The sequence below is a fragment of the Falco biarmicus genome, chromosome 11, assembly GCF_023638135.1.
Source record: "Falco biarmicus isolate bFalBia1 chromosome 11, bFalBia1.pri, whole genome shotgun sequence".
Taxonomy (NCBI): domain Eukaryota; kingdom Metazoa; phylum Chordata; class Aves; order Falconiformes; family Falconidae; genus Falco; species Falco biarmicus.
Window position 1 is genome coordinate 7795116 of NC_079298.1, and position 22948 is coordinate 7818063.

A 22948-nucleotide genomic window follows, 5' to 3' on the forward strand; every position below is an offset into this window, starting at 1 on the left:
GTTAATGTTCTTCTCTGTTAAATTGTTATCATCAAGCTGCCAAACTAGAAAGATGCAGCAGCCAGTTGCTTATTTTGCAGAGACGTGGCTCCACAGTCAGAAAAATGTCGTTTGTAAGGTAAGTGCCACATTAAGAGGTGTAGCACTTGGCCAGCTAATGATGCTGTTGTCGAGTTTGATTTCTGTTAGTGAATATGATTAATCTTATATATAGCACCCATCAGTCCCATAATGAACAAATTAAAGTGTATTTATTCTTTGTATCATCAAAGCACTCAGACACTTATCCCAGGGTGAGAGACTACTAAAAGCCATAGTTTTACACAAAGCGAGACTGCATCTCTCCAATTGTCCAGCAAGAGCAAGGGTGGGAAAACACAGTGATGCTCATCGTTTTATATAGGGAAACACAGATTCAGGGAACTTTTCTCCCTCTAAGACACTCCTTGTAGGTTTTTAGAGCCTTAGTCTTAGGTTAAGACTAATGAGCAAAATGAAGGGAAAGACTTTTGTGTCTCAGGAATCAAAAAGCCGTACCTGGAGTGGGAAGCGATGGGACATGAAGGCTGCCTCGACAGGCAACCAAACTAAAATTCTGCAAGGTTTAGAAGATCCTGACCTGCCTTCCCAAAGTGCAGCTGAACTGATCAGAATCAGCCCTTGGTAAGTTTTCTGCCCCGGCTGGGAAGAGAGAGAATGACTCAGTGCAATAGCTGGAAACACCAAGACATTTTATTTAATAACCTGACAGGTCTTGCTTGTGTGGGCTCAAGATTTTAGGTGTGTGAAGCGGAGGATCTCCGTGGATGGCCAGCCAAGGCTGGGGCTCTTCTTTTCCCCTGCAGCACGAGCCCCGATGGGAGACAGCACAGGGCACTGGGAGGGTGAAAGCTTTCCCTGAACCATGAGCGTGACTGCCTGCGCCTCGTGCCTGCCCTTCCTCTGGCAGACAGACATGGAAAGCAGAAATAAGTAATGATTTTGCACTGTATTCCTAGAAAGCTGGATTTAGTTTACTTACTGCTTCCCTCTTGCCAAGACTCGAGTACGTTTCATTTGTTAAAATATTCATTTTTTTCCCTGTCCCTTGAAAGGACCGTTACAAATGAAAGCATAAATTGCTTCTAGACAGATCTTTGCTTCCTTCCCACTTGCCTGCAGAAAGCCGTGTACTAACGATTGCAGCGTTTACCTTGTGAATCTGCCAGGTGCTGGGTCATCTGCTGTTTACAGTGTGGAAAAACGACCCGGTAATTTATCTTTTTCTACTTGGACCATTTTCACACACGCACAGGCACCCCCGGCAGACGGAATGGGAGCAGCGGTGGTTTCGAGTCGCCGGCAGTACCTTGGAGCCACGAGCGCAGCATGCACCACGTTCGCTCCGTGCCCCGCCACACTGCTGCTGCTTTATGCCGTACTCGGCATCCCGACCGCTCGTGGCTTCGGGTAAGTGAATGTTTCTGAAGCCATGTCCATGGGGTGATATGATAAAGAGTGAAAATCAGTCCAGGCTCTCTGCTTTCACGTTGTAAGGCACATAATTGCTGTCTCGAGCGATTTCTGTATTTCTAATGAATAGCAAAAGACATTGTTCTGAAGTTAACGTAGTGCAATGTGTCTGCCTTGAGAGAAGTAATCCTGTTTGATAAATCTGAGACGACAAATCGCCACGGTCGTGTTGTAATGCGGAGTTCTGTTTGCAACATGCAGCCTCCTCCCGTGCAGGCTGCCTGACAGTGTGCTGCAGGGACGGGGTCTGGCTTTCTCCGAGTACCTACATGGCAGGAACCCGGCTGGTAGTTGTTTCTTTCTCTGCTAGCTTAATAGATTTTGCTCTTTTAGAGGAGTGCAGTCAATCAGTGACTATAATCTTTCCAACCTAACTACATTTTTCCACTGTTCTCTGAACTTCGAGCTCTGATTTCATGCCTCAGTGAGCTGATGAGTTTTTGTAATTCCTTTATTCCATGTGAATTTTAATATGCAGTAATGGGAGCCCCTTGCCAGGCACTAAATCATACTTAAAGCTTCAGTTGATGCTGTTCCTTGTCTTGGTGGAAGATTTGGGAACACTGCTGTGGTAGTTTACTTGTCAAAGTGGGTATGAAGACACTAATTGTCAACGTTTTACTGAAGCTTCCCACTTAGATGAGATGCTGCAAGGATACATTTGTCTGGGGTGAGGATTGAATCAGAAATACCGAATCCACCGAAAGAGTGGGCAGCATTTTAGCTGTGCATCGTGGAAGCCTTGGAGACAGCTGTCACATGAGGGGGTGAGAGCTGGGGTGAAGAGTAAAAGCTCACACTTGGGCTTCAGGTTCATTACTGGGATGAATGGGATTAATGGGTTTATGACTCTATTGTGAACCAAGAACAGTGTCTAAGCCTAGTGGGTTTGGCCGGCTTAAGAAAGAATCGGCTGCTCGGCAAAAGGAGGTGCTTAAACCTGGTTTTCAGAAGTGCTGAGTGCACGCCAGCCTTTGGCAGTGCAGCTGGTGTTTGTCACGGAGGTGTCCAACCTTGGAGCTGCTCGGCGTGCGGGACGGCGAGGTACCAAAGTGCTGCCCGTGCAGCGAGCGGCCGGGAGCGCTGGGACGAGGGCAGCAGCTAACCGACGGTGCAGATTTTGCCACTGGCCACTTGGCCAGGTGGTTTGGTAGGGCTTGCACAGCCCGAGTTGAAGCCCAGGCTGGTGGCACGTGGGCTGTTTCCCATGCTGGCTGGGTCAGACGTGTCCTGCAGCCAGCCCTCCCGAGTCCTCTGCGGACTTGCTCTCGTCATGGTGCTGTAGAGGACTGATCTGCTCTTGGGCATTGAAGAGCTGGTCAGTTTTCATACAGGATCAATGCCAGTGGGAAACAAGTTCTGAAATCTAGAGGTCGCATGGAAGATTTGATGAGGTCTAACAAGTGTTTATTCTCTTTGGCATGTAGTTTTGCCCAGGTATGGGCCAGGTTGCTCTGTCCTCACAGCTCGGTGGTTTCACACCCTGAAGCTCTCGTGTTGTTGACTGCAGTGGTGAAAAGGAGCCACTCACCCTCGGCAGCGCCACCGGGAGCGTGGCCGGCAGCAGGCATCCCCGCTCCGTCAGCAGCCTGCCGCAGCCCCGCGACTGCGCGCTCTCCACCTGGTCCTCCTGGAGCCGGTGCGATCCCTGCCAGAAGAAAAGGGTGAGTGCTTGTGGTCTAGGTGGGAATCCCGGGAAACCGGGAGGCAGAGCCTCCTCCGAGACCTGTCTGTGGGGTTGGGCACAAACAGCGGGGAGCTGCCGAGGAAAGCCTTGCACAGGTGAGACTGTGGGCTTTGGCTTTCAGGTGGCTTTTAGTTCTTCAGCTCAGCACCCCCAGTGCCTCCAGTGCTTTCCAGGCTCACTGTCCTGAGAAGGTGTAAGCCCAGGCTGGTGAAAGCACAGGCAGGAAGCCCAGGCTTTGCAGGGACTTGCCAACACGCTCCGCTTCTTCCAGCATCAGTCGAGGCACCGTCCCCACTAATGGTCCCTCGTGGGACCTGGAGACACTCGGTGCCTCTCAGGATTAAGATGCTTTTTCTCCTCTGCCAGTGAGCATTTTCTACCTGAGAAGCCCCATCAAATGGAAGTAATGATCCCAGCAGCGTAGCGAGCAAAATCCCCATTGCTAGGGGGACCGCTGCTAACGAGTTGGAGAAGCTGTTCCAAGGCTTTAGCGGGAATAACCAGTGATGGGAGATGGGAAGAGTGAAGCTTCGTATCAAAGAGTTAATCTTAAAAGCTGGGAAAAAAACGGAGGGCTAACATATTGGATGGAGTAATTGACTGCTTCACAGCAGTGTTGTGGGCGGAAAAAAATCCCTAATGATACAGAGGGCCAAGTAAATACACTGACAGAAAATAACAGGGGATGTCGTTACCAGCGCTAATTGAAAGAGAGGAGATGTAACTGAATCCTTCCTTACTCTTGCAAATGCCTGCACTACCCTGTCAGGCTCATTTAAACAAACTGTCAAAGAAAAGCAAACTTTTCCTCATCCCTTCCAATCCTCAGTCCTTCCTCAGTAAAATTAAAACTGTTACAGATCAGAAACCTTTGAAAGGCATGTTATTAGCATCCTGCTTCTTTGCTGACACTTTTTTTTCTTTAATATGACAGTGCTCTTTAGATCAGATCTCCCTGACACAAAGTTTGTTTTTTTAACTAGGGAAGCGTAAAATTCACAATTTCTGTACACTTGAGTCAATATTTTTTATTTCATCACAGTACAGATTTGCCCGCCTGGAACAACCTTCTCAGTTCAATGGAGATCCCTGTGATTACCCTGACAAAGAAACCGAGGACTGTGTTACAAACAATCCTTGCAGGAGTAAAGTTAGATGTGAAGGTTTTGTGTGTGCAGTCACAGGTAAGGACTTGGGGAGGGAGATGTGGTGGTGCTGGGGTGGCACCTCTGGCACCACTATGCTGAACTTCCTGCTTCTACAAGAGTTTGCTGGGCCAAGGAGATGTCAGGATTTGGGCCGGGTCCATCCATGCTTGTGTTGTGTTTGCATCAGTGATTGTGAGTGAGCCTGTTGGCCAACACCTGTCAGTATAAAGCATGTCTTTAAAATTTCCAAATAGGAAACTAACCCCCGATTTTATCAGTAAAATCTGGAGCAGAAGCGGATCTGACAGCAACAGGAGATGCACTGGGCATCCTCGAGACGTGCCCAGGAGCACAGCAGGTTATGATGGCATTTCCCTCCATCCCCATCAATGACTAATTAGTCGGGGACACTGTGAGCAGAGTGGGGAAGCAAGGCAGTGGTCAGCTGTATCCAACATTTGATCAGCCTCTACTTTGCATCTGCCCCCTGGCAGTGGAGTGGAAGGTATGCAGGGAGCAGGGCGTGGGGCAGAGGGGAGCTCAGCACCCGAGACGGGGCAAAGGGGAGCGACGCTGATCTCTGGCCGCCAGGCTACTGGTTCTGGTGAGGCTGAAAAACAACTCGGTAATTACAGTCATGGGAAGGGTGGGGGGGAAATACTGCCATAGACAAGATCTGCTGAACAGTCTCCAGCACGTTTGTTTTATCAAAACTGAAAAGTTCTATCAACTAAAAATTCTATTCTTTTTCATACTTTTAATTATGGTGGGGAGGTTTCTAGGTTGAACAAAGAATTTTAAGATTATGAAAGTTTTGAGCAAAACTGAGCAGATGGAGTTTGGTGATCCATGCAGACAGAGAAGAAATCTTTTCCAGCTAGATTTGAGCCATACGTTACAGTCTTTTATTTTGTTTCTAGACTCGGAGTCAGGGAGTGTGTAACAGTTTTATGAGTAATTTACACCTTGCGTCCTAGGGAGATGCATTACACGGAGGCTGCTCTGTAATGGGGATGATGACTGTGGGGACCAGTCAGATGAAAAAAACTGCAAAGAAGTGTTTAAAAAATGTCACCAGAAGATGGAGCAATACTGGGGAATAGAGAATCTGGCGAAAGGGTGAGTCGGTGACCTTCATGAGATGTTTTCTTAAGGATAAGAATGATCTTATGTGGCTTCAGACATGAACATAGAACACAGCAAGGCTGTCCCAGTGGCTATATCCAGGAGCTGGTTAGGATCCAGCAGCCTTTGGAGTGCTGGTCCACATCCCGGTGGGAAAAGCCTTATTGACTCCGTGAGTCTTTCAGGGAGAGACAATGTGAGCAGAAGTCCCCGGTGTTCCCAGGAGTGCTTGTGCACCCTGCAGAGAGCATCAGCTGAGCTTGCAGATGTGTCCTGCGAGAGCCTGCGCGTGCTCTTTGCATTGCCAGAACTTGGTGAGTGAAGAGGGAAGTGTCGATGCCAAACATTTCTCTAATGTCTGCAGGTACTTGCACTTAAATCAGTCAGTGGGAGAGTTTCAGTAATCCAGTTATTTTGCGCGGAGGTAAGTAAAGTTAGACTTTGGCCGTTTTCAGTCTGTGGGGAGCAGGAATGTCCGAGCAGGAATGTCCTAGCCTTTGGGAACCGAGACACTGCTTCAGGCTGGGCTTTTGAAAGAAAAGCAAAGGAAGGTTTGTTAAAATCTGAGGATAATGTTATATCATTCTTTATAGAGGGACTTAAATCAGCATCTTGGTTTGTCTAAAATCTGAACCCAACTGTGGATTGGTATTTTTGCACAGTATATTGGTTTTGGGAGGGGTCAGCACTTCTGAGTTTTCTTCCACAGCAGTGACAGACAGTGGAATGTGTGTCCTTTGCATGAGTAGGGTAGGATTAGTCTGCGTGCTAGCAAACTCCAACTTTGCGGGGATTAAAATCCATGTCTGAATTGATACACTTTTTGCAGGCTAACAATGTGGCAACTTTCTGTAAGATCAGACTGTGTGAAAAGAGTTTTTCTCATTCTGCAGAAAAAAATAAATGCTTTTTACATTAAAAAAGGAAAAGAAAAAAAATCATACAGCAGGGAAAAAATTATCATTTCCTCCTTATTCTCTAGAGATACGGCTGCCACACATGTCATTGCTAACGCTTTGTACTTCTGAGTTTAATCAAAATTAAAAATAATGTTGGACAATTAAAAGAACATGCTTCTCATCTCTTTGAAGCTACAATTGCTCAGTAATTTGCTTTTAGTGGACTTCCCTTCTTTTCAGAGCTGTTCGAAAATTTAGTTAATTTTAGATATCTGTTCTAAAATACAAGTTAGTATTTTACAGCTTCAGAGTCATTATCGTGCATCCCCAAAATTAGGAGAGGCAGATCTAACAGAGAGCTGGGGCACTAACAGGACATGACATGGTCTATTAGTAATTTATCTCTTTTTTTTGGTGAAGTTTGATCTAATGACTCTTGTTACAATTTGAGTATGAGTTTGTTGGAGGTGAGTGCCATGTCCTCAGCTGTGTGCCTTCAGGGTGATGCGAGGGTGTCTTGACAGTTAGCAACAGATGGGGTTTTACTGCAACAGATCCCACCAGCAGCAATAGGAAGAGCAAACGATGGGATTTAATCACCTCATCAAAAAAGACTGCAGTGCTACATCCTTTCTTAGAGCAGACAGGTTAAGATTACTGTCCATCATCCACTAAAATCAAGGGGAAATTTCCCAGTAATTTCAAGGAGTAGTTGAACAATTGCTTGAGTACCTTTATTTTTGTTCCCTGAAAATCTGTACTCTTGTCTGCTGACCTCGGGAGGTTCCTTGACCAAGCTGGTATGACCGATAAACCAGAACAAAGAAATACAAATGAAAAATTAGTCTGAACTGATCCCATGGGTTGGCAAACCTGTCTTTGAAGATCCTGCTGGGTACTGCTGCCCTACAGTGGGCATTTGGGGATGCTTGGGCTGGGCAGCCTGGTGGGTCAGGGGTTTGGCTGGTCCAGCTGGTTCTGCTCTTCCATGTGGAGTTACAGTAGAGGTTATCAAAGGTGCCGGTGCTGGTGGCAGTAGTGCTGTGCTATGATTCATAGCTGAGTGGTGAAAATTGCCCTTCATATCCATCCAACTGTCAAAATTCAACTGTCTTTTGCTTTCTTGTTAATCAGTTAGGTTTTCCTGCAGCAGCTGGGTTGGTCAGGCAGCAAAAGGCATTGATGCTTACTTCTAAATGGATGCATCAGCCAAGGCATTTGATGCTTACCTCTAAACTGATGATAATCATAATAATTTGCTGTTATGCTTCCTATACAGGTTAAATATCTTCACAAACAACTTGGAAGGATTAGTTCTTGATCACAGGTACTATGCTGGCGGATGTTCTCCCCATTATATCATGGACACACGATTCAGAAAGCCATACAATGTAGAAAGCTATACACCAGAGGTACGTGCCAGATTTGTCTGCAAGTAAATGTAGGTACGTATATTCCAACAAATGCAGTGTGCAATCCTGATAAAGCTTCGTTACTAAATCATTTTAGAAAAAATGGTGAAATCTGTGAGACCAAATGGGACAAGACTGAATTTAGCCCTACTTCTAGAACATCATCATACCCCACGCACTCTGTGAAGTTGGACACATCCCCTGAAAGTATCCATGTGCACTGGAATAGATGGCAATGTTTCCTTGGACCTTGTCATTGCAAAACCAGAGCCTAACCTTCCCGGTGCCATCTGTCCAGGAGGGCCCAAGAGCCACTCGGTGGGCACTGGGAGGTTAATTTTAGATGGAATTGTAGAGTGCCTGGAGACCCAGGCTGGGAAGGCTGTCCTTGTGCAACCGCCTAGGATTTAGCAGTGCACCACATGCTTTGTGTGAAAGCTTACTTCCGTGGTGCATCAAAGCTGTATTTCAAATATTATATATTTGACCTTAATGCTTGTGATGACATAGCATGGTATTTTGGAGTGTTGCCCACTAGGAAACCTTTTCCTTTTAGAATTCATTCTTTAAATGGTGCCTGTGTTTAAGTTTTCACCTTCTTTGCATAAGAGTGACATATTAAGTAAAAGCCTGAGGTCTTTGCAGTGTGGAGGAGATAGTAGCTTTCCTGCTGCTGTAAATCAAGTATTCTTGCAGCCCCAGTGTTAATAATAATAGTGCTTTGCAATTATACAAAGCTTTTCGTCTTCAAAGTGCAAGTATTAATTCACAAGTACATTTGTATCTGTATTGCTTCCCCACGCTTCAGGTATACGATCACTATGCAGGAAATCAGACGTGTTGTTTTTGCTTTCCGTTTAGACCAAAGGCAAATATGAATTTACAATGACTGAATATGACTCCTACTCAAATTATGAAAGCAGTGTCCTGAAGGCAAAAGCTTCGCAGTCGAGCTTCAGCTTTGGTATAAAAATACCAGGAGTGTTTGAACTTGGTTACAATTCAAATGACAACAGGTTCAAGAAGTTCATTCAAAGGATGAAAAGATTTTCTTCAACTGTAAGCACTGCTCTACTTAATTCCCTGCTGACGTGTTACCTCTGTGTGTGTGTGTATCGGTGTGATCCTCACCATCAGGTCGGCAGCCATGACTAGGATAAATGAAATCTTTCCCCCTGATTGGATTTTGCCATTTGCATCGATCGAGTGTTAACTAAGGCCATTACACCTTCATTTGTGTTTACAGCATCCAGGAGCTCTTCATTGTTGGCCGGGGCCCGGACTGCCCAGCCTCCCCCACCCGCCCCAGCTGAGCGCAGTCTGTCCAGTGTCCTGCTGGCCGTCCGCGTTTGGGTTTTTGTAGTGAAGTCACTTAAAAAAATGAAACCAAGAAGCCGGTTCAAATGGCCTCGCCTCCATCCAGTGAACCTGCTAGTGTGAGAGGTACAAGTGGCACTCCTAACAGGCTGTGCATGCTGCGCCCCAGCCGGGGAGGTGCTGAGCACCTGGCCCTGCCAGCCGTTGAAAAGCTGTTGCCAACCACTGCCACCGCAGTCTGGTGGGAGGCGCCTGGGTGCAGCCAGCACAGTGACTCCTCCAAGGGAACCTGCGCAGGCGGAGCTGGGGCTTAGCTGACGAACCGGGGAGCCCCCAGTTCCCTCTGCCCTACGGGTGGGTCACAGTGACTCCCCAGCACAGAAATCTGGGGTGAAAGGAGGGCAGATGGGATTTCCGCAGTTCCAGGAATTTCCGCACCAGTACGCACAGCCCAGAAAGTGGTCTGCAGTGGGGACGGCTGCTGCCTGTGCAGTGTCACCTCACACGTGGGGGCCGTCCCTCCTGTCGGGGGGTTCAGCAAGGCAGGGGCTGTCACCACGGTAAATGACAATGCAGCCAAGCTGTTCAACAGTAGGGCAGCCTTGGCAGTAGCATGGAGCAGAACGTGCTAGCAGGCCTTCCGAGGGTTTAATTCTAGACTAGCACAGGCCGGTTTACTGCGGCCAGTGTGATCTATCTGCTGAGCACATCATTTGCCAGATCAGGACACACGCACCACGAAATACGGATGGCACAATCACTCCCAGCCTCGTCTGCGGAGATTTGGTCACAACTGTGATCTGATGCACCCTTCAGGCTGGCTGGAGATGCTTTAATCTATAACTCCTAGGACTGCTTTATGAGGTTCAATCTGAGGTAGTGTGCACCATCATTTGATTTCTTTTTTTCATCTGTTACTGCTGTAAACAAAGCTAACTCTTGTCAGAGGTTTAATAGCATCACTGATCTGTCTCTCCCCTCGGTATGCAGTGCGCTCAGGAACAGCAGAGTATTTATTCCTTGTTGCTATTAAACTTGCATTTGCTTCCTGCAAAGAGGCATTTCCCATGACAAGACCAGAGGTATCTGAGAAGCATTTGCAATAGATATCCAGAAAGAAATGCAATACTAAGTCTTGGATTTTATTATTTAAGCTACAGAGTTCTGTACTGAACCCCGCCATGTGCTTGTCCTGCTGGGCCAGACAACTGGACACTAAATCCTTTGAACATGACAAAAGACCTGTTCTGTTCCTGACTTTTATGCCAGAAAGGGGAGATACTATATTTATCCGTGTACACATGTATCTACACAGAGACATATAAATGCGCGTGTGTGTGTGTTTTCTTCTTTCCTTTCAGTTTTGTTAATGGCATATTGTGTGGATTATAAATATTAATACGGATCAACCAGAGACTTACCATTTCACATATAAATCATCATGATTTCAGATGTCAGAATTTTTCAGGAGGGAGCTTGTGAGAAACAAAGGCTCGTCAACATTATTAAGGGTAGAGCAGTCTCATGGGGTGCTGCTTGTGTCCTTGGAGCCTGGGGGTGTCGGAGCAGAGCCTGGAGCCTGCTTTTCCCCATGTCCCAGTCATGGCCTGAGCCAGCACCCAGCCTGTAATGGGTGGCTCTCCCTCTTCCTTCCTCCCTCTGTAATACCAGTCAGAATCCCGATGCTCAGAAACTAAAATTTTTGGTTTTGCTAAATTAAAAGATTTCCAGTTGAAACTGTTAAATTGAGAAATCCTGAGCAGAGTTAATTATTTAATAGCAAATAGCTGCACATTGCACAGGAGCGACATCCCTCACCCCTTCTGGATTCCCTTGTGTCTCTGCATTTCGTGTAGTCCAGCAAGTTCGTTCACGCCCGCTCTGAGCTGGCTGTTGCTGTTTATAAGCTGAAGCCCCGAGCCCTGATGCTGCATTACGAGTTCCTGCAGAGACTCCATCAGCTCCCGGCAGAGTACAGCTACGGGGAGTACAGGGAGCTCTACAGGGACTACGGGACCCATTACATCACGGAGGCTACCGTCGGTGGCACCTACGAGTATACTTTGGTTGTGAACAGCGACGAGCTGCGAAAGGCAGGTACGTGCATGTGATGGTGGTGCCAAAGCTTTAGGGCCAGCTTTTTTGGGGGGAAAACCCCTCTGTGGGCACCCAGTGATGGTTCAGGTCTGAGGTCTGACGCGAGAGGTGGTAGAAGAAGGAGTCAGCAACATCTCGGAGAAAACCTGCGGGAGGCAGGGGAGTAGAAGTGCTCTGGCAGTGACTGAAGAGCCTGGTTTTCAAAGCATGCTCGGCATCGTGAGCTTCATCTAGCTCTCAAGCTGTGGGTGCTGCCAGTTCACAAAAAAGGGCCCTGTAGCAACTATTTCAGATGACATGTTTTGGAGGCTGACAAGATGCTGAGATGAATGAGAAGCATGTAGCATAATGCTTTTGTTAGCTTTGAAAACCTTTACCTACGTTCTTTTTCCATTGCCTTTCAAATGACAGTTTTGAAACACCTTTAGCCTCAAGAGCTTTTCCAGCGTGTAGGAAACAGTAAATAATTTGCTGGGTGACTCTTGTGCCTGACATCGCTCTTGCTCTTTGACTCTGGCTTCCTTTTTTGCGAGAAATGATGATTGTTGTGTAGGCTAGAGCGAGCCGTGTGACATTAATCAATAGCTGCACTCTCTTATTTATTCATTGGCATGGGAGTGAGTAACTGCCTTCACTGTCTATTTGTGAAAGCATTTAGTGGACTCTGCTCGGTGTGACGCTCAGTCTGTTTGCTCTTCTGCTGGTCTAGGAAGTTGCTTATCCTGTAGTCAGATGCAGCCCGGAGGGACAGCATTTAGATTCAGATATTCAAAACATTAGCACTGCCCAATTTCTCAGCTGTTGGTGTGGGTCCATCACAAGTCACGTTTGCTTGAGCTATTACATACTATTTTTTGCATCAGAACGCTGCCTGTCAGTGTCTGCTGACCTAGACCAGGATTCTGCAGTAGTACCAGTGTTTTCACGCTGGCCCCAGTGCTGAGCTGGGCTGTACGTTCTCACTGGGGTTTGGTAGGTCCAGTCTGAGAATGCAGGCTTTTTCCTTCAAGTCCATCATCATGTTTGTCCTGTTTGTGCTGGAAATCAAGGCTGCTTTTGCAGATCTGGTATCACACGCCAAGTCACATGGTTGGTGCTTGCACTGCTCACACATACAACCCAATATGCTGGATGTGCCTGTGGTTCACAATTCCATACTTTCTGTGGGAAAGAAGGCAGGACAGCGGTCTGGGTTGTGCTGTACAAGGGATGTCACAAAACAGTGGCTCCTGCCTGCAGGTGCTTGTGGACTGTGAACGTTAATAGGGGCCATCATGTGTCAACCCAAAACTCAGTGCGTCCTCTTTGCTGATCAGATGTATGAGGAGAGCGTAAGAACAGGACAGTCATAAAGTGGTACCTGTGTTGTGAGCTCATGTAAACACTTGTGTCATCAAGACAGGAGTTTAGTTTAAAACTTACAGAATTCTGGGAAATGTGGGAGATTACAACACAAAAAAAAACAGAGAAAGAAAAGAGATACCTGAGTGTTGTATCTGGTGTTTCACAATCATAACCGCTTGAATATTCTTGTCAGGACAGCAAGGAGTTTGGAGAAGGACTTTCGGAAAGAACATGTAAAGGATTTGCAAATTTTTACATGCGAGGGAAAAAAAAATATACTAGAGCTTCATGGAGAAACTTCCATGAAAAAAAATTAAGGCTTTTCTGGCAGCAAAGAATTGGAGATGTGAGCTAGCAAAAGGAAGGAAAGCTACGATTACTCTTACAGTGCCTGGCTCCTGATGACGGGGATGGGTGGCGAGTATTCCTTTGTCAAGGACATGTGGCATTTAAGTCACAGGCCAGGCTCCCACCCACTGCAGCTCTGCATAACCCACTACAGCTGAGCTGGTGATTAATAGCCTCCTCTTCCAGCATTTTCCTTGCATTTGCACTTAGTTTCGGAGTTCTATAAAATGTAGAGCTTTCATTTCATTTCATATAGATCTGTTAAATATCCCCAAAAAAGCTTCTTCATCTCATCTCCTTTTTTCCCAAAGGAAAAATATTTATTAACTCCCATTTTCTGTGTATGTGGATAGAAAACAGTTGTATTAAAACGCTACAATGTTTTGGTGTATATTTAAGGTTATTCGCTGAGTGATGTCCAGAAGTGTGCACAGCACGGCTTTAACATTGGTGCAAATATTGATGGTGTCTATCTGAAGCTTGGAATGACTGAAGCTGGCTGTAAATCCCTTTTGAAAGAGATTGGAGGTAAGCATGAAACACTTCTGCCATTTAATTTCTAGCCTTTGTCGTAGCAAAAAGAAGATTTTGTGGTCTCGCCTGCCTGAAATATTTCCTCACTCCCTTGCAGCTGCTTTTGGGACCGCTAGGTAACCCCAGGCAAGCTTAACAGAGGTGTAGATATCTCAAAGCTTGGGTTTTGGCAAGTTTTTCTTGGCTGGTTAGATCAGAAATACCGGCTCGGGGTCCCAGGGAAAAGCAGGGACAGATAATCCGTTACCCACCAGGCTGGTGCTGTGTTACCGATCCACGCATCTCTCAGCAGAGGAGCCCAACGCGCCCCTTTTTGCACCCAAAAAAGCCCAAGTGGGGAAAGCAGGGAGGGAAGCGTGTGTGGGAGCCTCAGGGGCCATGCGGGAAGCTGGGGGTGTTGCAGTGGGAGGAGGGCACACCTGAAGGTATGCAGAGGAGAACAGGCAATATTCATGGTGGTGAGGAGCACCTGTGGAAGGGCCTGCGAGCTTGTAGCCACAGAGGAGAAATGTAGGGGAGAGGTAGAGGGTGCATGAGAGGAGGATGGGGGTGTTGCCGCAAGGGAACAGGAGGGACACAGGACACACAGCGTAGGAAACCAGGCGTCAGGTGTGACACACTTGTGGCCTTTTGCCTTTGCCCTCTCAGTGGGGTGGGTCATATACAGGGGTGTTCTGGGTTAGCTTATAACCCCACTGCAATCCCCAAAGAGATACCTGAGCAGAGTTAGCCACTTTCTGAATGCATTTTTGCAGACAGCACCTCCAAAAAACAGTATGTGGAAGATTTCATCGCCCTTGTTCGTGGCGGAGCGAGCGAACACATCACCGCGCTGGCTTACAAAGCCCTGCCAACGGCCGCACTCATGCAGGAGTGGGGAGATGCTGTGCAGTACAACCCTGAAATCATAACGTTAAAGGTACTGTATCCTTCGCTTCATGCAGCCTCACGTAGCTGAGCACCTTGGAGAAGTCTGTGTTTAAATAAACAGGATTTAAAGAAAAACAAAACACACCGGGGAAATTCCTAGGGTAAATAATTGACCTGTATTGTACAGCACAGTTTCGCTAAGACTGGGTTTTCAGAAAATCAAAGGTGTGATGCATTAAAAAGGTGTGGTTGGCAGTACAAGAAGCTTTAACCCTTGCCACTTGGCTGTGCAGATGTGATCTCTTGCTGCCTATCAAGCAGATCAGATGATCCGCCTTCTGTTTTACCAAGGTATCACTTACCAAAAATGTATCTAGCAGCATGTAAGTTAGAAGTGAGCAGAAATATGTAGCAATTCTGCCTCATCGTTTTTAATATCAAAGTAAGTTCACTCTGAGTGAATAGTACAAAGGTGCAAGAGGACATCCTTTTAAACAGGGGTTTGGACTGGTAGTAGTGGAAGTTGATTTTATTATTGTATAATTGGTTTTAATTATAAAATTTAATTTTACGCAAAAATATTTCGATTTGTAAAAGGTGTTTGTTTCTCATTGAAAATTCTGACTTTTCAGTTAAAAAAAAAAAAAAAAAAAGGGTGAATTCTAAAACGTGTGAAGCAAACCAAAACCCATTAATTTGGGAATATAGCCAGTGCCTGTCCGGCGCTCGCTGCAGCGGGGGCAGCTTTCCCAAGCCTCTGGTGCACTGAGCACCTGGGCAGGAGACGACAGGAACTCAACCCTCCGTGCTAGATCCCACGTACAGAAAATTCTCCCACAAGAAATGGTGATGTTCTTTGTCTCGCCTGGCATCAGTGGCCAGGCTGCCCAGTGAAAAAACCCAGACAGTGTAATTTGGATTTGGTATCTATAATCCTTCATTTCCATACCAATATCCCTGTGGGGCTTGAAGATCAAAAGTACCAGCAGAGTGTGACTAAATGTCAGCCCAAGAATGCTTAGTTAGGGAAAACTAAAGCAAATCAGTTCATAAATCATCGGCTGAAGGGACTTGGCAGGTCACTCCTAGTGTATTTTCTCATTTGTATGATCTGAATTCAAAAAGCAAAGTATGGATCACAGATAATTGATGAAGAGTGGATGTACAGCAGTGGGAAATGAGCAATTTTTGTTTCATTGAAACATTCTTCTGTTTCTTGTAGCTTGAGCCTGTGAGGGCAGCGGGGTGCTCCTTCATGCTTACTGGCATCTCTAGAGCAAGGATGGGAATTTGGGATGGATCCTCGGATGGCATGTGCCAGCGTTGTCCCACTGGCATTAGTGGGTGACTGGCAGTATTGAGACCACACTTTAACTTCCTCTTGTGTTCAGGAAAAAAATTAACGAGCGGGTCAAAGTCTCCTTGGTCCCTGCTGCATGTCCGCCGTGTTGTGCCCCCACTTACCTCCTCCCACCGAACCCCTCTGCCGATGCAGATCACAGTCCTCTCTCTTCTGAAGGCAGTGGAAACCCTTACCTGGGCTTCACACAGAGAGAAATCGCCCTTGAAATGCAGTAGTAGTGGAAGTTGATTTTATTGTTGTATAATTGGTTTTAATTATAAAATTTAATTTTAGGCAAAAATCTTTCTATTTTGCCTATTTGCACCGTTGCACGGTGAAAGTGCAAATTGGAATGGCCATGACCATGTGCCTCCGGCTGTCCTGTGTAGAAGGAATGGAGGAGATTTTTGGGGGTGCATTTTTGGGGGTATCTTTTTTAAATCCGAGTAAGAGAGCACTCAGGAAAGGTAAGTTTGAGCAAATTTGATCTAAAAATATCGATATCAGGGAAGTGGATGAGGAAGGATTTAATGAATCTTCTGTGAAGCTTTGCCCATTTGTCAACTAATGGTAGGGCTGTTGTATTGTGTCGTGCGTTTACAACTGCTTTGGTGGTGTAAACCCAGGGGAGGATCCCTGTAAGTTTTCCTGACATCCCTGCCGTGTTCTCCATGAGGTTTAAGGAAATACCAATTGGAAATCTGGACCCTGTACCACAAAGCCTTAATTTCCCTCTCCAGCTGTGCCGCCACCGACCCTGCGATGCTCGCACCATCCTGAACTTGCAGTCGAGTGCGGTTTCTTCCCTCCCTTTAGGCAGAGCCGCTGTATCAGCTGGTGACTCCGGCTGACTTCGCCAATGCAATCACAATAAAAGAAAACCTGCGACGGGCTCTGGAGGAGTTTCAGCTGGAGACCAGTTCTTGTCGCTGTGCCCCGTGCCATGGCAATGGCATCCCCTTTTTGCAAGGTAGAAAGATTTTGCACCTCTCCTTTACCCTATAAGAGAAATGTGCTTGGGATTCGTGGGGAGTGAGGAATCTCGGCGCATAATCTGCTCTTTAGTTTCTCCTGTAATTTCTTTTTCAGGTAATTAATTTATTTTGCTCTAAGTTGGTCTATTTGTAGAGTGCCACTGGTAAGTAAAGGCAGTAAAGTCAAGGGATGTGTCTTTTTAATGGGAGTGACCATCTGTATCAGTTTTGTGGAAGAATTTGTTCCTTCTCAATTATGCATTAAAAAAAAAAAAAAACTTGACATCTTTAAGCCTCCTCCTTTGCTTTCAAGATTGCTTCCATCCTCCTGGAGAAGCGACTACTGCCTCAGCATTAATTAGTGTTTGTAAAAGTGTTCTGAAGATGAAAAGCACCATATAAGTGCCAAGCACAGTTATCACCGTCACCTCCCCCCATTTCCAGTAGAAGCTGTCCTTTGTAAGCAGGCTGTGATTTAAAAATGAAGGGGGAAAATCATCAAATTGAATGAAAACTGCACTGCCTAAACAGAGATATGTGAGGTGATGAGAGCTTCTAACAAAGGGACTATTTTGTCAAGTGCCTAATTCCAATCTGCATCTACAGAAATCCTGATGAGAAATGTTATCTTCTAAATCCATCTAATGCAGAAATGATTGCTTCAGGTACCAGCTAGTTGATTGTAGCACTTAAAGGATTTGTCTGATGATTACCCTTGTTTAAATAACTTTTTAGGAGCTGAGTCAGGTTAGCGTTTCATTTAGGATCTCCTCAACAAGAGGTTTTAAGGGGCCGTTTGTTTTCCTGGGTGGGAGCCATCCTGCAGGATCCTGCCATGGGATGCGCACCGCAGTCAGAGCAAGTTACGGGGACTTTGGCCCAGGTCCCAGCCGGGATGCTCCTGTCCCGGGTTTGCTGCCTTCAGCTCTCCCAGGATAGCTCCTTCGGAGAGGAGCAGGGGGCTGCGTGGTGCCCCGTGCCGGCTCGCTGCGCCGGTGTAGCTGCGGTTGAATGAGGCGCAGCCGCAGGAGAGGCGAGAGGGGCGGCAGCGCCGGCCACAGCTCCCCTGCCTTGCGGCTCTTCTGTGCTTTCACCGTCGGAGAGAAATTCTGACGGTTCGCCCTTCCTCGCTGAAGATGAAGTACTGAAAAGAAATGGGTGTCTGCAGGGAGATGTGACGTGAAGTCTCTAAACCCACCGTCTCTGCTTACTTTCAGGAACCGAGTGTGAATGCTTGTGTCCCCTGGGCTACAGTGGCACTGCCTGCCAGGGCAGCGGGAGGGGAGGTAAGAGGTTCCCCAGGCCTGGGGCAGGCCCGGCTGTGGTCAGGAGTGTCCGGGGATGGCGGCGGATGGACGGGCAGCAGTGCCCAGTGCTGGCTGTCCCCACTCTGCCCGGCACAAGGGGTCAGGGTCCTGCAGAAGTGACAGACAGACTGTGCCTGCCCTCTTCTACATTTCGTTGCACTCGGGAAAAGGTGGCTTTACTTCAGCAGTTCAAAGCTGCATAAACGTGCCTCGCAATTGTATTATAATACAAAGTCCTGCTTAATTTACAATCCATGGCGAGCCTCAGGTCTTCTCCATCAGCTCTGTTTCCTAAGTTTTTCCCTTTGATACAGCCAGTGTGATGCAAACTGTTTTCCCCCAGATATGCTACCATGCATTTTAATCTTAAAATCTGATTATGTTGTTTTGAAGCATTTACTAATGCTTCTTGGTCACTTTGTGTCGCTGCTTTCTCCTGACTGATGTTCTTAACTCCTTCCAGTTTAGGATGATCTGTGAATTTAATCATTTTGTTTACTTCTTCCAGCTCATTAATTTAGATGCTGAATAATGCCAGATCTCAGGCACTCAGAGCTCTGGCACCATCCCACAATTTGATGCACTGCGTTTATCACTGGCCTTTGTTTACAGTCTTTTATCCAGTTCTTATTCTGCATGACTGTGTCCTAACTAAACCAGGCTGAAATACATTTTAAGCCAAGATTTCACTCAGAAGGGGATCAATTTTGTAGGTGTTCCTTAGGAAGTCCGTGGAGCCTTAAACTGTGGAGTCACTTACACCTTGTTCCAGTCTGCTTACCACACGTGTAATCGCATCCAATCCTCCCAGAGACTCACATCCATCCACTTGTCAGCATGCAACTGCCTTTCTCACTCCCCTTCCCTCCTTTTAGGTATTGCCTCCACGTGTAGCTCCATGATGCTCAGGATTTTGAGTTCATATCACTCATGTGTTCAGGGTCCAGAAGAAACAGTGTAATAGGAAAAGCAATGGATGGAAAGCTGAATATTTAAGCTGGTTTTCATTGAAGACGAACATGCTAACGTTTCCCCTCGCACCTCAAGATGTGGCTGACACAAGTTTAGTTACTGTTTTTCTTACCTAGGCTTGGACTAAGTGAGAGAGAGAAGCGTCCTACAAGCAGATTTAAAACTAATTGATATTTTTTCCCTTGTCCTTGCTGCAGAAAGCGTAGTTTGGACAAACACCAGCAATGCTGAACAGAGAATGAACATCTTTGAAACAATCATTTATTGTTAATGAGTCAACGACGTTGTTAGTGGTGTGGACAGGGGCAGAGCTGTTTGTATTTAAATGAGATTCGGGGAAGCTGACAGCTCTTCCCATCTAAAGAACTGCTTTATTCTGACAGTCCTTTCTGGCTTTGGGGTTTTTTTCCAGATGCTGCTATTAATGGAAACTGGGGTTGCTGGGCCAGCTGGTCTCCCTGTTCAGGAGGTCAACGAACAAGGAGACGACAGTGCAACAACCCTCTCCCACAAAACGGTGGTTCGTCGTGCTCAGGACCAGATACTGAGTCAGCTGCTTGCTAGAGGGAATCATTAAGAACTTACACAAAACTGCCGAGTGGTTTGCAGACTGAGTGGGAAGATGTCAGCTGACTGGCTGCTGAGCTGGCCTCGCTCTGCTGATGGGTCTCATCCAGGGGCGCGGAAGTTGGAAACATTTCAGGAGACGCTGGGAGCTGGGTGTGTGTTATGAATCACACCTTCAGCCACGCTTTGCAGTTGTCCCATGGGATTGAATGTGCTTACTGTTCTTAATATTTTGACTTTTCTCTGTCTTTATTGCAATGGGCTAACCGAGACAAGCTTTATCTCCAGCCTTATTTGATAGCTGCATGATTTTAAATTTTACTGTTCCATTGAGATAAGAAAAGACTGTTTGATCTTACATGCACCAGAATGTGCGCTAATACGTGGCTTCTGTGAAGACAGCTGTGTCATGTGGAGCAAAATACAGTGTATTAAAGTCTAAATCACAATGAGCACAATAGTATCTAATGTGACATTTAAAGCTGCTCTGCCTCACTACCCAGTTTCCCAATTTATCCTAGTTAACGTAAATTGTCGTATCGTCGTTGTATTAGAAACTGTCTTGAAGGAGTAAAAACCAAATTGTGAAGAACAGTCTGTGACACCAAAGTGTTTGTAGGCTATATAGTGGTTTTACTGCTTCCTCCGGGGTGTTTCTGAAGTAGAACTGATACGTGGAGAGTGTTAGATACATCCTGCTGTGCTCAGATGCACCGATGCTCTGGTTCCTTGGGAAGGGGAGGGAAGGACACAGGGATGCTACTGGGACGGGGAGCTGGAAAGAAGTTGCTGTGCCTTGTGTTGCTTGGGGCTGTTGGAAGGCAGGAGAGATGGCTGCACTTGCAGGAGAGGCTGTACCTGGACTAGGGGCTGCCACTCCGGGATGCCAGGACCCTCCGCTGGAGCAGGATGAGCAGCCAGCTTTTCTGCCGTGGGCAGGATGAATGGAATGTTTTGGAACAAATGTCTTTGCACATCCCCTGAAATCTTTCACCCTTAGTAGTTGCCTCTGGCCCAAACAGGCTCTGGTTGATCAGGTTGATCCCGCGAGAGGCTGGATTTCGGCAGCTGCATTGCTAGTCCACCCTGGTTAGGACATCTGAGATGGAGAGAGTTTGCTATGGATAGAGCCAAAGCAAAGTGAATGGTTTGCACTTTGTTACTGTTCCTGGAGCCAGGTCAAACAAATGAGGAACTTGTAATACTGTGCCCTGTTTCATGACTGACCTGAGCCTGGAGCGTTCCAGGAACCTGCCTCCTGCCGTTTTGTTGGTGGTTAATGATTTTTGCAAAGGCATTGGTGGCACAATAACTTTGCTCCGGAAAACGATTCCACCAGTGCAAAGTTGTTTGTAAGTGTTTTAAGTCTTCTAACATCTGCAAGGTCAAACACTCTTCCGACGGTTTTTAGACATGCTGGTGATGATGGGTTGGTATCACCAGTTTCTCTCCTTTCAGACTGACACTGTCTAAATGTAATTCTTACAAGAACAGCTCAGGCTCTCTGACATCTGAACAATGGAACATGCATTTAGTTGTAGCCCTCATGCCGCCTCCACACTTATCGACAAGGTTTCTGTGACAGCTTTAAGAAAGGAAGAGCACGTTGCATATGTAAAAGAAGAGTGCTCTGTGCTCATGATGGGCTTCGTAATTGAGCTGCCAACCCCAAACATTTCCGTTAACCACTGCGTAACTGTGGTATCTTTTGTGTGATGGAAATTTGCCAAGAGGTTCATTTCAGATCATGGTCAAAGAGGTCACTGCTTAGACCAGGTATGATCTTCAAAGCTTTTTAAAGGGACACGGTGGAAGCTCTTCAGCAGAGGACCCTGCTCATGGTTCATGGGTGCCTGTGAGGACATGTACTGGTGCGGTTGCCTGCCCTTCTTGAGAAGCATCAATGTAATCTGGTTAAGGAACTTTCTCAGGTGAGTTGAGTGGCTTTTGTAGATTTAACCACCTTTCCTGATCACCAAGCTGGACTAAGCACTCTGACGTAGCCATAGCATCTGTCCACTGCTGTGGTGAGCAGAGCCAAATGGAGCGACCTGAGCTGGGACTGCTGTTCCCGGAATTGAAAAGCCCCGATTTCGTGAAGTGGCAGTGCCTGGGTTTGGCTATTTCAGAGGTTTTTTGGAGGAAGAGAGGAGAGATTTGGCAGTCTTCAAGATCAGCAGGGTAGTCAACTGACATATGGTTTAAGTAGTGGTTGAACATTGAGCCTATCGGCTTAGAAGCCTCCCATAAAGGACATAACTTTATCTTGTCCTTGCGATTTTGTGCTTTGATTCAACTAATGATTTATTATGACCTAGAGGGTAATAAAAAATACTATGCTGAAGCTTTTATTGTTTCATTTTGGTACACATTAAATTTTGGTACTGTCTTTTACTGGCGTTTCTAACATCCACATTCGGTGTAAGTTCAGATTAATGGCCCACGTATGAAAACTTGGAAAGGCTGCGGGCAGGCTGCGTGCGTGCTCAGCACAGGCTGGGCGGCTCTAGCCCATTTCTCTGGTTAAGACACTTGTCTCGATGGGCTGTTTCACAAGCAGTTTGCTTGTGGAAAAAAAGAAAGAAACTGGGTGAACGTGGAGAAGCTGGATTTTCTCCACCCTCCTGCTTGGAGATGTTGCTGCTGTGACGTGTGCTGGATGCAGTCAGAACAGCTTGGGAAGCTCCCAAAGGGTATTTTAGGTAAGTTGTAATTGTCACATCCAGCTTTCCCAGGACAAAACCAACTTGACTCTTGCAGCCCCTAACATCTCCATCAGAGGCGGGTAAGTCAGACTGGTTTCCAGCCTGGATTTGCTTGTTCCCTGTCTTTTCACATCACACAGACACTTCACATTTACCTGTGAGGGTGGAGCGTGGTCTAGGCGGTGGCTGGGGACTTGCAAACCACGCGGTAGCCGTAGTATTGCTAAATCGCTGTACCATGCTCCTGTTTCTCCTGCAATCAGACGAGTATAGTTGTTCCTCCCCAGGTTCTCTCCCAGATGGAGAGATTTTGCTGAAAGCAGCCCAGCAAGTCCATGCAGAGGAGTCAGTTCCCACATCTCCAACTCCTAATCCTTCTAGCTTGATGGCTGAAGAGCCCAGTGAGCACCAAAGGTTGCAGGTCAGATGATGCCTGCAGATATGTCTTGCTTTTATAACCTATTTTCACACGCCTCTGCTTCTGTAAATCAACAAAGCTAGAGATGAAGATAGTAGTTATTACCATTATGAGCATACATTTTTTACTTATTTGTAATGTGAGTCTGCTGTGGTGGACACGACAGAGCAGCACAAGAAATGCCAGTCCCTCCCCAAACTGTCCAGAATCCGGCGTTTCTTTTGTTTCAGGTTTTTCTGTGGTAGGATTAAATGTTTTGTCTCTTCCCGTGCTTCTGAATTACACTGTGTAAAAAGGAAGGCAAAAATTTTTGAGCTGCTCCTCTCCTGCTGGGGAATTTTTGCCTGCTCTAAAGTGGCAGGCTCGGAGG

At 46.5% G+C, this 22948-nt stretch overlaps 1 protein-coding gene across 1 annotated transcript; it reads left to right on the forward strand.

The window, feature by feature from the left end:
* Nucleotides 1–1216: 1216 nt before the first annotated feature.
* On the forward strand, nucleotides 1217–20049 carry C8B (complement C8 beta chain). The gene is made up of 12 exons (XM_056356018.1): nucleotides 1217–1449; nucleotides 3023–3176; nucleotides 4242–4383; nucleotides 5325–5466; nucleotides 7651–7783; nucleotides 8645–8842; nucleotides 10957–11197; nucleotides 13289–13417; nucleotides 14179–14342; nucleotides 16452–16605; nucleotides 17827–17895; nucleotides 19301–20049. Exons 1-12 carry the CDS (start codon nucleotides 1313–1315, stop codon nucleotides 19450–19452), a joined length of 1815 nt encoding a protein of 604 aa, XP_056211993.1. The 5' UTR covers nucleotides 1217–1312; the 3' UTR covers nucleotides 19453–20049.
* The last annotated feature ends 2899 nt before the right edge of the window (nucleotides 20050–22948 follow it).